The sequence below is a fragment of the Cebus imitator genome, unplaced genomic scaffold, assembly GCF_001604975.1.
Source record: "Cebus imitator isolate Cc_AM_T3 unplaced genomic scaffold, Cebus_imitator-1.0 Scaffold328, whole genome shotgun sequence".
Taxonomy (NCBI): domain Eukaryota; kingdom Metazoa; phylum Chordata; class Mammalia; order Primates; family Cebidae; genus Cebus; species Cebus imitator.
The window spans coordinates 856,850-868,688 of NW_016107643.1; the positions used below are offsets into that span (position 1 = coordinate 856,850).

At 41.4% G+C, this 11,839-nt stretch overlaps 1 protein-coding gene across 4 annotated transcripts in view; it reads left to right on the plus strand.

The window, feature by feature from the left end:
* Window positions 1-11,839, plus strand: part of PTPRA (protein tyrosine phosphatase receptor type A) — a 175,060-nt gene that overhangs the window by 41,854 nt on the left and 121,367 nt on the right. For all 4 annotated transcript variants that reach the window (XM_017504762.2, XM_017504763.2, XM_017504760.2 and 1 more), the window contains exon 2: window positions 8,301-8,381. Coding sequence is in view for 2 of the 4 variants with exons in the window: in XM_017504760.2 (XP_017360249.1) it covers window positions 8,355-8,381 (27 nt within the window). In the remaining 2 variants the exon portion in view is untranslated. The remainder of the gene's footprint in view (window positions 1-8,300; window positions 8,382-11,839) is intronic.

Genomic DNA, 11,839 nt, shown 5'->3' on the forward strand with positions numbered 1-11,839 from the left:
AAAAAAAAAAAAAAAAAAAAAAAAAAAGGAAAAAATGAGATACACTATTAGAAAAGCTAATGAAAGTAAGGAGGGGTAATGGGGTACTTTGACTACCTAGAAATTTTGTTAAGGAAGAATTAGATTTTTATAATACTGGGACATTAGTGTGCACTTTTTTGTTGTATTTGCAGTTTGTCCTTTATTTTAAAATACTTAAATGTACAGAAAAATTGCAAGAATAGTTACAGAGTATTTTTGCTCCCTGAACCATCAGAGAGCAAGCCCCAACAGCCCCAAATACTTTAATGAGCCTTATAATCTGGAGTTTAGCCAGGCGAGGTGGCTCACACCTGTAATCCTTTATTTAGGAGGCCGAGGCAGGCGGATCATTTCAGGTCAGGAGTTTGAGACTCTCCTGGCCAACATGATGAAATTCTGTCTCTACTAAAAATACAAAAAAATGAGCCCAATGTGGTCATGCCTTCCTGTAGTCCCAGCTACTCGGTTGGCTGAGGCATGAAAATTGCTTGAACCCACGCGGCAGAGGTTGCAGTAAGCCGAGATCGTGCCACTGCACTCCAGCCTGGGTGGCAGAGTGAGACCCTGTCTCCAAAAATAAAATAAAATAAATCTGGACTTTAACAGCAGTACAGTACTACCAGCTTATCTTCAGGTCTCATCTGAGTTATTCTAGTTGTCCCCAAAACATCCTGTATAGCGGAAGGATCCAGTTTCACCAAGGAACTCTGGTTCCCGTTATTGGAAAATGTATTTAGAGGTCAGGTCTGGACACTAGATGTGATTGTTCCACTGAGCTGTCACTGTTTCTAGACTTTCTCAGCAGGCAAAGCTAGAGTATATATGCATGTATATACATACACAAACATACATCCACACACATACACTCATTTCTTTATTTCTTGCTTTGTGTATGTGTGTAATACTATGAGTTCACACTCATACCTACCCTCAGAATTCATTATTTTATTTTTCTCCCTTTTTGTAATTGTATCTCTCTTCTCTGACAGAGAAACTGAGCTCCAGTTATTCTTAATATATTAATATTTACTTAGTTTATCAATCCCCTTAAATGCACCCAGCCTTTCCTTTCCTTACCAGATCACGTGTATGCTAACCTTGCTCAGCCACACCTAATGGTTTTTAGACTGAATTATTCGGAGATAAAAAGAAGTACAGTTGATGCTCATTATGCACAGATTTCCATTTGCAAATTTACCTACTTGCTAAAATTTATTTGTAACCCCAAAATCTGTACTCATAGTACTTTTATAGTCATTCATGAACATATGCAGAAGAGTGAAACATTTGAGTCGCTATTGGGTAACATGCATATTCCTAAGGGAGGCCAAGCAAGGCAGCCTACTGCCTTCTTCAAGCCCTCATACTGTAAATAGGTGTCCTTTTTGCAGTTTACTTAGTGCCACATATTTTGCATTTTGGCTGCTTTTACTTAGCATATGTTTTCAAGTTTCATCCATGTTTATAGCATGTTTCAGTACTTCATTCTTTTTAAAGAGCTGGGTCTCACTGTGTTGCAGGCTGGAATGCAGTGGCTGTTCACATATGCCATCATAGCATACTATAGCCTCAAACTTTCACTGGGCTCAAGTGATCCTCCCACCTCAGCCTCCCAAGTAGCTGAGATTAGAGGTGTGGGCCACTGTACCAGGCGCCTTCCTTCTTAAGGCTGAATAATAGTCCATTGTATGTATAATGCCACATTTTGTTTATTCATCCAATATTGGACATTTAGGTTATTTCCACCTTTGGCTGTCTTGTGAAAATCTTTTCATGTGCTTGTTGGCCATTAGTATATATTCTTTGGAGGAATGTCTCTTCTGATTCCTTGCCCATTTTTAAATTGAGGGGAGGTGTCTTTTTGTTGTTGGATTGTAAGAGTCCTTTATCTGTTCTGATAATAGACCCTTATCAGATATGTGATATCTGATTAACACATATTTTCTTGCCTCCCATAGGTTGTCTTTCAAAATTTTGATGAAGCCCAATTTATCAATGTTTTTGTTGTTTATGCTTTTTAGTGTCATGTCTAAGAATCCATTTTCAAATTCAGTGCCATGAAGATTTACCTATGTTTTCTAAGAATTTTATAGTTTTAGACTGGGTACGGTGGCTCATGCCTGTAAATCCCAGCTGAGGCAGGCAGATTGCCTGAGCTCGGGATTTCAAGACCAGCCTGAGCAAGATGGTGCCCATCTCTACTAAAATACAAAAAATTAGCTGATGGTGCATGCTTGTTCAGCTACTTGGGAGGTTGAGGCAGGAGTTACTTACACCAGGTAGGCAGAGGTTGCAATGAACCAACGTTGGATCACTGCACTCCATCCTGGGCCACAGAGTAAGACTCTGTTTCAAAAAATAAAAAGAAGAATTTTATAGTATTAGCTTTTTAAGTTTTTGATACACTTTGATAATGTTTTTGTTTTTTTGTTTTTTGAGTCAGGGTCTTGCTCTGTGGTGCAGGCTGGAGTGCAGTGGCACAGTCTTGGCTCACTGCAACCTCAACCTCCTGGGCTCAAGCTGTCTTCCTATCTCAGCCTCCCAAGTAGCTGGGATCACAGGCTTGTGCCACCATGCCTGGCTAATTTTTGTATTTTTTCTAGAGACGGGGTTTTACTATTATTGCCTAGGCTGGTCTTGAACTCCTGGGCTCTAGTAATCCGAGCCCACTTTGGCCTCCCAACATGCTAGGATTACAGGTGTGAACCACCACTTTCAGTCCCAAGTTAATTTTTATATATGGTATGAGGTAAGGATTCCTTTTGCATGTGGGTATCCAGTTGTCCTAGTGCCATTTGTTTAAGAGCCTGTTCTTTTCCCATTGAATGTTGTCTTAGCACTCTTCCCAAAAATTAGTTGACAGTAAGGTGTGTGTGGTGGCTCATGCTTGTAATCCCAAAGCTTTGGAAGACTCAGATGGAAAGATTGCTTGAGGCTAGTATTTCATCACCAGCGAGTCATGGTGGTGTGTGCCTCTGGGAGGTTGAGGCAGGAAGATAGCTTGAGCTTCTAAGTTGAAGGCTGCAGTGAGCTCTGATTGTGCCACTGCACTCTAGCCTGGGCAACAGAGTGAGACACTCAGTTGACTATAGATGCTTGGATTTATTTCTGGATTCATTTAATACTATTCCATTGATCTGTATATTACTCCTTATACCATTATCACACTGCTTTGGTTACTGGTGCTTTGCAATAAGTTTTGAAATCAGGAAGTATGAATTCTCCAACTTTGTTTTTCCTTTTCAAGATTATTTTGGCCATTCTGAGTCCTTTGCAATTCTATATAAATTTTGGGGTCCGGTTTTTTTATTTCTTTTTATTTTATTATTTTTTATTTTTATTTATTTATTTTTTTGAGACAGAGCCTCACTCTGTTTCCCAGGCTGGAGTACAGTGGTACGATCTTGGCTCACTGCAACCTCCATCTCCCGGGTTCAAGCTCTGCCTCAGCCTACCAAGTAGCTGGGATTACAGGCGTGTGTCATCATGCCCAGCTAAATTTTGTATTTTTAGTAGAGACACGGTTTCACCATGTTGGCCAGGCTGGTCTCGAACTCCTGACTTCAAGTTATCCACCATGCTCAGCCTCCCAAAGTGCTGGGATTTACAGGCCTGAAAGCTTTTTTATTTCTGGAAAAAGAAAAAAAAAAAAGATACAGGATGTCTTTCCATTTATTTAGGGTCTTCTTGTTCTTGCAGGTAGATTTTCCCTGAGATATTTTCATTGAGACCTTGGGCCTAGAGAGCCACAACTTCATGAGAGATAATTTCTCCGGAGCCTTTCCTACCCCTTCTCCTATTTCCTGTCTCCTTTCCTTCCTTGGTTATTCAAATGCGTTAAATGCTCCTGGGTCCAGTACAGAGGTCAGCTCACACTTCCAGCTTTAGCTTTGGTTCACTTTTTGTTTTCTTGCCACTGGTAGTTTCCCCTGCCTTCTTGAGAACTTAGCTAAGCTTTTCAAAGGATGTTTGCATTTATCCAACATTTCTAGATTTTGGTAGCTGGAGGGTTTTAATAATTTTCTAGATTCCTATACAGTATTACTAGATTAGAAAAAAGATAAAGCTGGGTGTGGTGGCACATGCCTGTAATCCCAACTACTCAGGAGGCTGAAGTGGGAGGACTGCTTGAGTCTGGGAGTTAGACACCAACCTGGGCAACACAGCGAGACCTCTTTCAAAAAAAAAAGTAAGACGGCCAGGCACGGTGACTCACGCCTGTACTGTAATCCTATCACTTTGAGAGGCTGAGGCAGGTGGATCACAAGGTCAGGAGTTCATGACCAGCCAAGCCAAGATGGTGAAACCCCATCTCTACTGAAAATACAAAAATTAGCTGGGTGCAGTGGCAGGCGTCTATAATACAAAAATTAGCTGGATGCAGTGGCAGGCGTCTATAATCCCAGCTGCTCGGGAGGCTGAGGCAGGAGAATTGCTTGAACCCGGGTGGCAGAGGTTGCAGTGAACCAAGATTGCGCCACTTCACTCCAGCCTCCAACTTGGGCAATAGAGTGAGACTTGGTCTCAAAAACAAACAAACAAAAAAAGATGATGTTTTTTATGGAATTTAGATGAAGTTTAGTATATAGAAATATTGGGTGTCAGGCAAAGTATTAATTACTTTGTACATATTCTCTTTTTCTTCTTTTTTAAAGAGACAGGGTGGCCAGGCGTGATGGCTCATGCCTGTAATCCCAGCACTCTGGGAGGCCAAAGGCAGGCTGATCACAAGGTCAAGAGATCGAGACCACCCTGGCCAATATGGTGAAACCCCATCTCTACTAAAAATACAAAAATTAGCTGAATGTGGTGGTGCGTACCTGTAGTCCTCGCTACTCAGGAGGCTGAGGCAGGAGAATCGCTTGAACCTGGGAGCTGAAGGTTACAGTGAGCCAAGATTGTGCCACTGCACTCCAGCGTGGCCACAGAGTGAGACTCCGTTTCAAAAAAAAAGAGACAGGGTGCCCAGGCTAAACTCTGACTCTTCGGTTCAGCTGATCCTGCCTTAGCCTCTGGAGTAGCTGGGGTCTACAGGCACACGCCACTGTGCCTGGCTACGTATTCACTTATAACACTCTTATTTTTAAATGAAAGCTCTTCTTTATAAAATAGATCAGGAGAGCAATCTTCCTGTCTTGCTTCCTGAGGAAGCAAAAAGACAGAAACATAGTGAGTATCAAGACTAGTGGTTGCCGTAGTAAGCATGGGACTTACTATGGATGGCTCTGTCAACAGTAGGGGATGGTACTATCGTTTTATTTGTGGACTCTCTTTGATTTGTGGACAGGGTTTTATTTCCCATCTTTGCGATATGAGAGTCTGCCATATCCACACATTGACTCTTCCCATTTGTTTTATTCACTTAATTAGACCATGATTGGAAAGCCTCACTGGCTGTGTACATTGCAGCATACATAGGAGTATATGACAGTTATGATACATTTCAAACAGGGCTTTAAAACTTTTCATTCAGTTCCTTTTGGATAAAGCTCTTTTCCTCTTGTGGTCGTTGACATACATGAAATATAGGCTTTATGTAGTCAGTAGGTGAGAGCAGATTTTGGAGCCATATACACCTGGGTTTGAGTCTCAGTTTTGCCATGTACCAGTCATTTGTGGACAAGTTATTTATTAATAACTATTCTGTGCCATGGTTTCTTCATTGGTAGTATCTTCAAAGTGAAGTATCTATTTCCTATACTGTTTTGAAGGTAACCTTAAATAATGTACATTGTACAGTTTGATACAGTGTCTGACACATAGTAAGTACTTTAATATATAATACCTATTTTTATTCCGATCCTTGTTGAGCTGCTGCTTTTTGATGTGTTCTGATTATCTGTAATTGGTAATCAGCCATGTATTGACATCGTCCAAGATTTGACAAAGTTGATTGTCTCAAATCAAATTTCTTTCTTTTTTTTTTTTTTTTTAAAGGTGGGGTTTCACCAGCTAAATTTTGTATTTTTAGTAGAGACATGGTTTTACCATGTTGGTCAGGCTGGTCTTGAACTCCTGACCTCCTGATCCGCCTGCCTCAGCCTCCCAAAGTGCTGGGATTACAGGCGTGAGCCACTGCACCTGGCCTAGTACAACTTTTATTTAGCAAATGAGGAAGCTGAGTTTATGAGATGTCTGTGAAGTCCATTGTCTGATCTTTTAGTTTCTTAGTACCTGGGAATGTGCTTTTTTATTATATATAAATAATAGATGGTTGTTATGGAATATTTGGATAGTACAGAAGTCTAGGATTTTTACCATTTTGGTTTGTTTATTGGAAGTCTCTTCCCCCAGTGGTTCTTTTTTCTCCATCAGTGTGAATGCACACTCCAGTGTGGATGTGAATGTTAATTTATGTACTAGCTGGATTCTACAGGAAGCAGACACAGATGGGGTTGGAGGGCAGAGGACTTATTAGGGGAGTAATGCCTGTGAAGAAACAGAGAAGGGAACATGTTTGAGTATGGGGAGCCATCAGACTGCAACGCACACCTGACAAAGCCCACTCAGATTGCCTAATAGAGGAATGCCACAAGGGGTAGAAATGGCTAGGCTCTTGTACTAACTTTGCACAGTCATTGGCTAAAGGTAGGTCTTTGACCAATGTAGAGGTTTTCAGCTTTGGCACTGTTGACATTTGGGTCCAGATACTTCTTTGTTATAGGGGGCTGTCCTGTGATTTGTAAGATGCTTAGCAGCGTCCTAGGCCTCTATCCCCTAGATGCTGCTAGCACAGCCTCCCTGCTATTAGTTGTGACAGTCAAAACTATCTTTAGACACTGCCTTATGTTCCCTAGGGAAGGTTCTAATGGTATATATAAACGACCCTGTAGTGGCATGGTCCAAGTTGTGTGACAGAGAGGAGCGTTCCATACTACCCTTACTGGAAAGACCTATGAGCTATTCAGTGATCTGAACTATTTATTTAAGATGGAGCTTTGTTCTGTGGCTCCTAGAATTTTTTTTTTTTTTTTTTTTTTTTTTTTTTGAGACAGAGTTTCGCTCTTGTTACCCAGGCTGGAGTGCAATGGCGCGATCTCGGCTCACCGCAACCTCCGCCTCCTGGGTTCAGGCAATTCTCCTGCCTCAGCCTCCTGAGTAGCAGGGATTACAGGCACGTGCCACCATGCCCAGCTAATTTTTTGTATTTTTAGTAGAGACGGGGTTTCACCATGTTGACCAGGATGGTCTCGATCTCTTGACCTCGTGATCCACCCGCCTCGGCCTCCCACAGTGCTGGGATTACAGGCTTGAGCCACCGCGCCCGGCCTGGCTCCTAGAATTTTAAGCCCACCTCTGTGAAACATCTTGTTAGGGTATACTCCATTATCCAAAACAATCCATAGTGATTTAAATAGAGTCGTTTTTTCAGGCTAGGCGTGGTGGCTCACGCCTGTAATTCTAGCACTTTGGCAGGCAGGCTGAGGCAAGCAGATCACCTGAGGTTGGGAGTTTGAGATCAGCCTGACCAACATGGAGAAACCTCGTCTCCACTAAAAATAAAAAATTAGCCAGGTGTGGTGACGCATGCCTGTAAACTCGGGAGGCTGAGGCATGAGAATCACTTGAACCTGTGAGGCGGAGGTTGCTGTGAGCTGAGGTCATGCGATTGCACTCCAGCCTGGGCAACAATAGTGAAACCCTGTCTCAAAAAATAAAATAAATAAAATAGGGCTCTTTTTATTTTTATTTTTTATCCATTTATTTCTTTATCTTTTCTTTTTTTTTTTCAGACAGAGTCTCACTCTGTCACCCAGACTGGAGTACAGTGGCGTGATCTGGTCTCACTGCAACCTCTGCCTCCTGGGTTCAATCGATCCTCCTGCCTCAACCTCCCAAGTAGCTGGGATTACAGGTGTGCGCCACCATGCCCGGCTAATTTTTGTATTTTTAATAGAGATGGGGTTTCGGCATGTTGGCCAGGCTGGTCTCAAACTCCTGACCTCATGTGATCCAGTTGACTTCCCCATGTGCTGGGATAACAAGTGTGAGCCACTGTGCCTGGCTGTTTTCTTTTGAGACTGGGTCTCACTCTTTCCCAGGCTGGAGTGTAGTGGCACAATCTCAGCTCATTGCAACCTCCACCTTGTGGGCTCAAGCAGTTTTCCTACCTCAGCCTCCTGAGTAGCTGGGACTACATGCACATGCCACCCATGCCTGGCTACTTTTTGTGGAGATGAGATTTTGCATGTTGCCTAGGGTGGTCTTGAATTCAAAAGCTAAAACAGTCTACCCAGGAATGTTGTATGTTTCTAAAGGTATTTTTCCTTCGGTTGCAGGTGACACAACTAAAAAAACAAAAAACAGTATTTATGGAATTCCAATGAGTGGTAATGGATGATGCAGTTCAAATAACTAAGGTAAGAGAAATAAAACCAGAACTGTGAGGAGGCTTTTGCCAGTCAAATAGTGTCCTTAAATAAAGCTAACATCAGATTCTTTCCTGCTTCATTTTGTTTCTAAGCTATAAGAGTAGCTTATTTTTTATGATTACAAACATTGTAATTATCATCCTTTAAGAAACTTCTTAACCTGATTGTGAATCAGAAACACTTAAGGAGCTTTTTAAAAAGAAAAGAAGACCAAAGTCAGGCTGGGTGTGGTGGCTCATGCCTGTAATCCTAGCACTTTAGGAGGCTGAGGCGGGTAGATTACTTGAGGTCAGGAGTTCAGGACCAGGCTGGCCAACATAATGAAACCCCATCTCTACCAAAAATGCAAAAATTAGCCAGGTGTGGTGGCATGTGCCTGTAATCCCAGCCAGTCAGGAGGCTGAGGCAGGTGGATCCCTTGAACCCGGGAGACAGAGGTTGCAGTGAGCCAAGATCACACCCCACTGCATTCCGGCCTGGGCACCAAAGAATGAAACTCCTTCTCAAAAAAAAGACCAGTGTCATTGCCCTGTCAGCCTGCCCTTGCTGAATTAAAGCTTCTGTGGGTAGAGCACAGATGATCTCCAAGTTTTAAGTGGAAATGTAAACCAACTCCACAGTTTTAGAAAACTCTTTGGCAATATCTGAGAAACATACATGTATCTGATAACCCAGGTATTTCAATTCTAGGTATTCACCTTTGAAAAATGAAAAATACATGTCTACACAAAAGTACACATAGAAATGTTCACTGCAACTTTATGTATTATAGCCAGAAAAAATGAATTCAAAAACAAGTGAATATTTAAATAAATTGTGATATACAGCCGGCCATGGTGGCTCACATCTCTAATCCCAACACTTTTGGAGGCTAAGACAGGCAGATCACTTGAGGTCAGCCTCACCAACATGGTAAAACCCTGTCTCTACTAAAATTATGAAAATTAACTGAGTGTGGTGGTGGTACATGCCTGCAATTCTAGCTACTCAGGAGGCTGAGGCAGGAGAATGGCTTGAACCCAGGAGAAAAGAGGTTGCAGTGAGCCGAGATCACGCCGCTATACTCCATCCAGCCTGAGCCACAGGGCAAGACTATGTCTCAAAAAAAAATTGATATACACTATTGATAAAATGGAATTTTATTCAGTAATAAAAAGGAACAAACTACCAGTACACACAACAACATGGATGAATCTCATAGATAAAAGGTTGAGTGAAATAAACCAGATGGATAAGAAAATGTAGATGTAGCACAGTTACCAAATAAAACTAAACTATGATGATAGAGGTCAGACCCATGCTTCCTCTGGCGGGAGGTGGGAGGTTGTGACTGGAAAGAGATACGAGAGAACCTCTGTAGCACTGAAAAGGTTTTACATGTTAATGTGTTTATATACATACTTTTCTTGTGTTAAAATATATATAACATTAAATTTATCATTTTAACTACTTTTAAAGTATGCAATTCATTGACATTATGTACTTTCCTGTTGTGCAGCCATCACCACCATCCATCTCCAGAACTTTTTCATCTTCTCCAACTGAAACTCTATATCCATTAAACACTATCCCCATTTCCTTCTCCCCCAACTGCTGACAACCACTATTCTACTTTCTGTCACTATGAATTTGACTATAATAGTTACCTCATGTAAGTGGAATCATATAATATTTGTCATTTGGTGTCTGGTTTATTTCATATAAGTTTATTTCACAAAGGTATCTTGTTTATTTCACATAGGATGACCTTGACTTGTTTTCAAGTCATCCATGTTGTAGCATGTCTCAGAATTTCTATTTTATGGCTGAATCATATTCTGTTGTATGTTTATACTACATTCATTCATATCCATTCATTCATTTGATGGACACTCGGGCTGCTTCCATCTTTTGGCTGTTGTGACTAATGGTGCAATGAACATGGGTGTAAGCTGGGCATGGTGCCTCACACCTATAATCCCAGTACTTTGGGAGACCGAGGCAGGCGGATCACCTGAGGTCAGGAGTTCAAGGCCAGCTTGGACAGCATGGTGAAACCCCATCTCTACTAAAAATACAAAAATTAGCCAGGTGTGGTGGCGCGTGTGTGTAATTTCCAGCTACTCTGGAGGCTGAAGCAGGAGAATCTCTTGGACCTGGCAGGCGGAGGTTGCAGTGAGCTGAGATTGTGCCACTGTACTCCAGCCTGGGAAATAGGGCGAGACTCTGTCTCAATTAAAAAAAAAAAAAAAAAAAGACATGGGTATACAAACATCTTTTCAAGTCCCTGTTTTAGTTCTTTTTAGTATATTCTTACAAGTAAAATTACTGGATCATATGGTAATTCCATGTTTAATTTTTTGAGGCGTCACTATGCTGTTTTTCGTAGTACTGCATGATTTTATATTCCCAACAGCAATGCACAAGGGCTTCACTTTCTTTACATTCTCCTTTTTGGTGACCTCCATAATTCTGAATTATATGAGTATGCTCTTTCTTCTTAATTTTTTTATTAATAAAAAGGACAACATTTTTTTTTTTTGCCTCTCCAATGTGAAAAATAGGAACTTACCTCACACTATCACCCCATTTAATATTTGTATTATTTCCTGTTCTTCTGCTGTTTATTAGTTTCCTCAGACTTTTGTAACAAAACTTCACAAACTGGGTGGCTTAAACAATAGAAATTTATTGTCTCAGACTTTTGGAGGCTAGAAGTCCTGAGGACTGTGAGGGAGAATCTATTCTATGATTTTTTTCCAGCTTTTGGTAGCCTTAGGCATCCCTTACCCTATAGATGGCATTTTCTCTGTATCTTCAAATTGTCTTCCCTCTATGCATATCTGTCTCTTGTGTTCAAATTTCCTTTTTCAAAATAAGTACGACAGTCATTGGATTAGGGACCACCCTAATGAGCTCATCTCAACTTGATCATCTGCAAAGACACTTTCTAAAGTCACATTCACAAGAACTGAGTAGGGGTTATGATTTTAACATCTTTTGGGGGACACATTTCAGCCTGGGCAACAGAGCAGGACTCTGTCTCAACAAAACTAAACAAAAACAAAAAACCCAATTAAACCCATAAAGTGTTGGCTACATTTCTAACTTTCAGAAGCACTCGTGAACCTGTTTTTTAGGTTAATTTTCAGCACTCTTTCCTTCTTTCTTTCCTTTCCTTTTTAATTTTAATTTTTTTTTTTTGAGACAGAGTCTTGCCCTGTCACTCAGGCTGGAGTGCAGTGGTGCAATCTTGGCTCACTGCAGCCTCCACCTCCCAGGCTCAAGTGAGTCTCCTGCCTGAGCCTCCCAAGTAGCTGGGATTACAGGTGTTTGCCACCATGCCTGGCTAATTTTTGTATTTTTAGTAGAAACAGGAGTTTTGCTATGTTGGCCAGGCTGGTCTTGAACTTCTGGTCTCAAGTGATCCACCCACCTCAGCCTCCCAAAGTGCTGGGATTACAGGC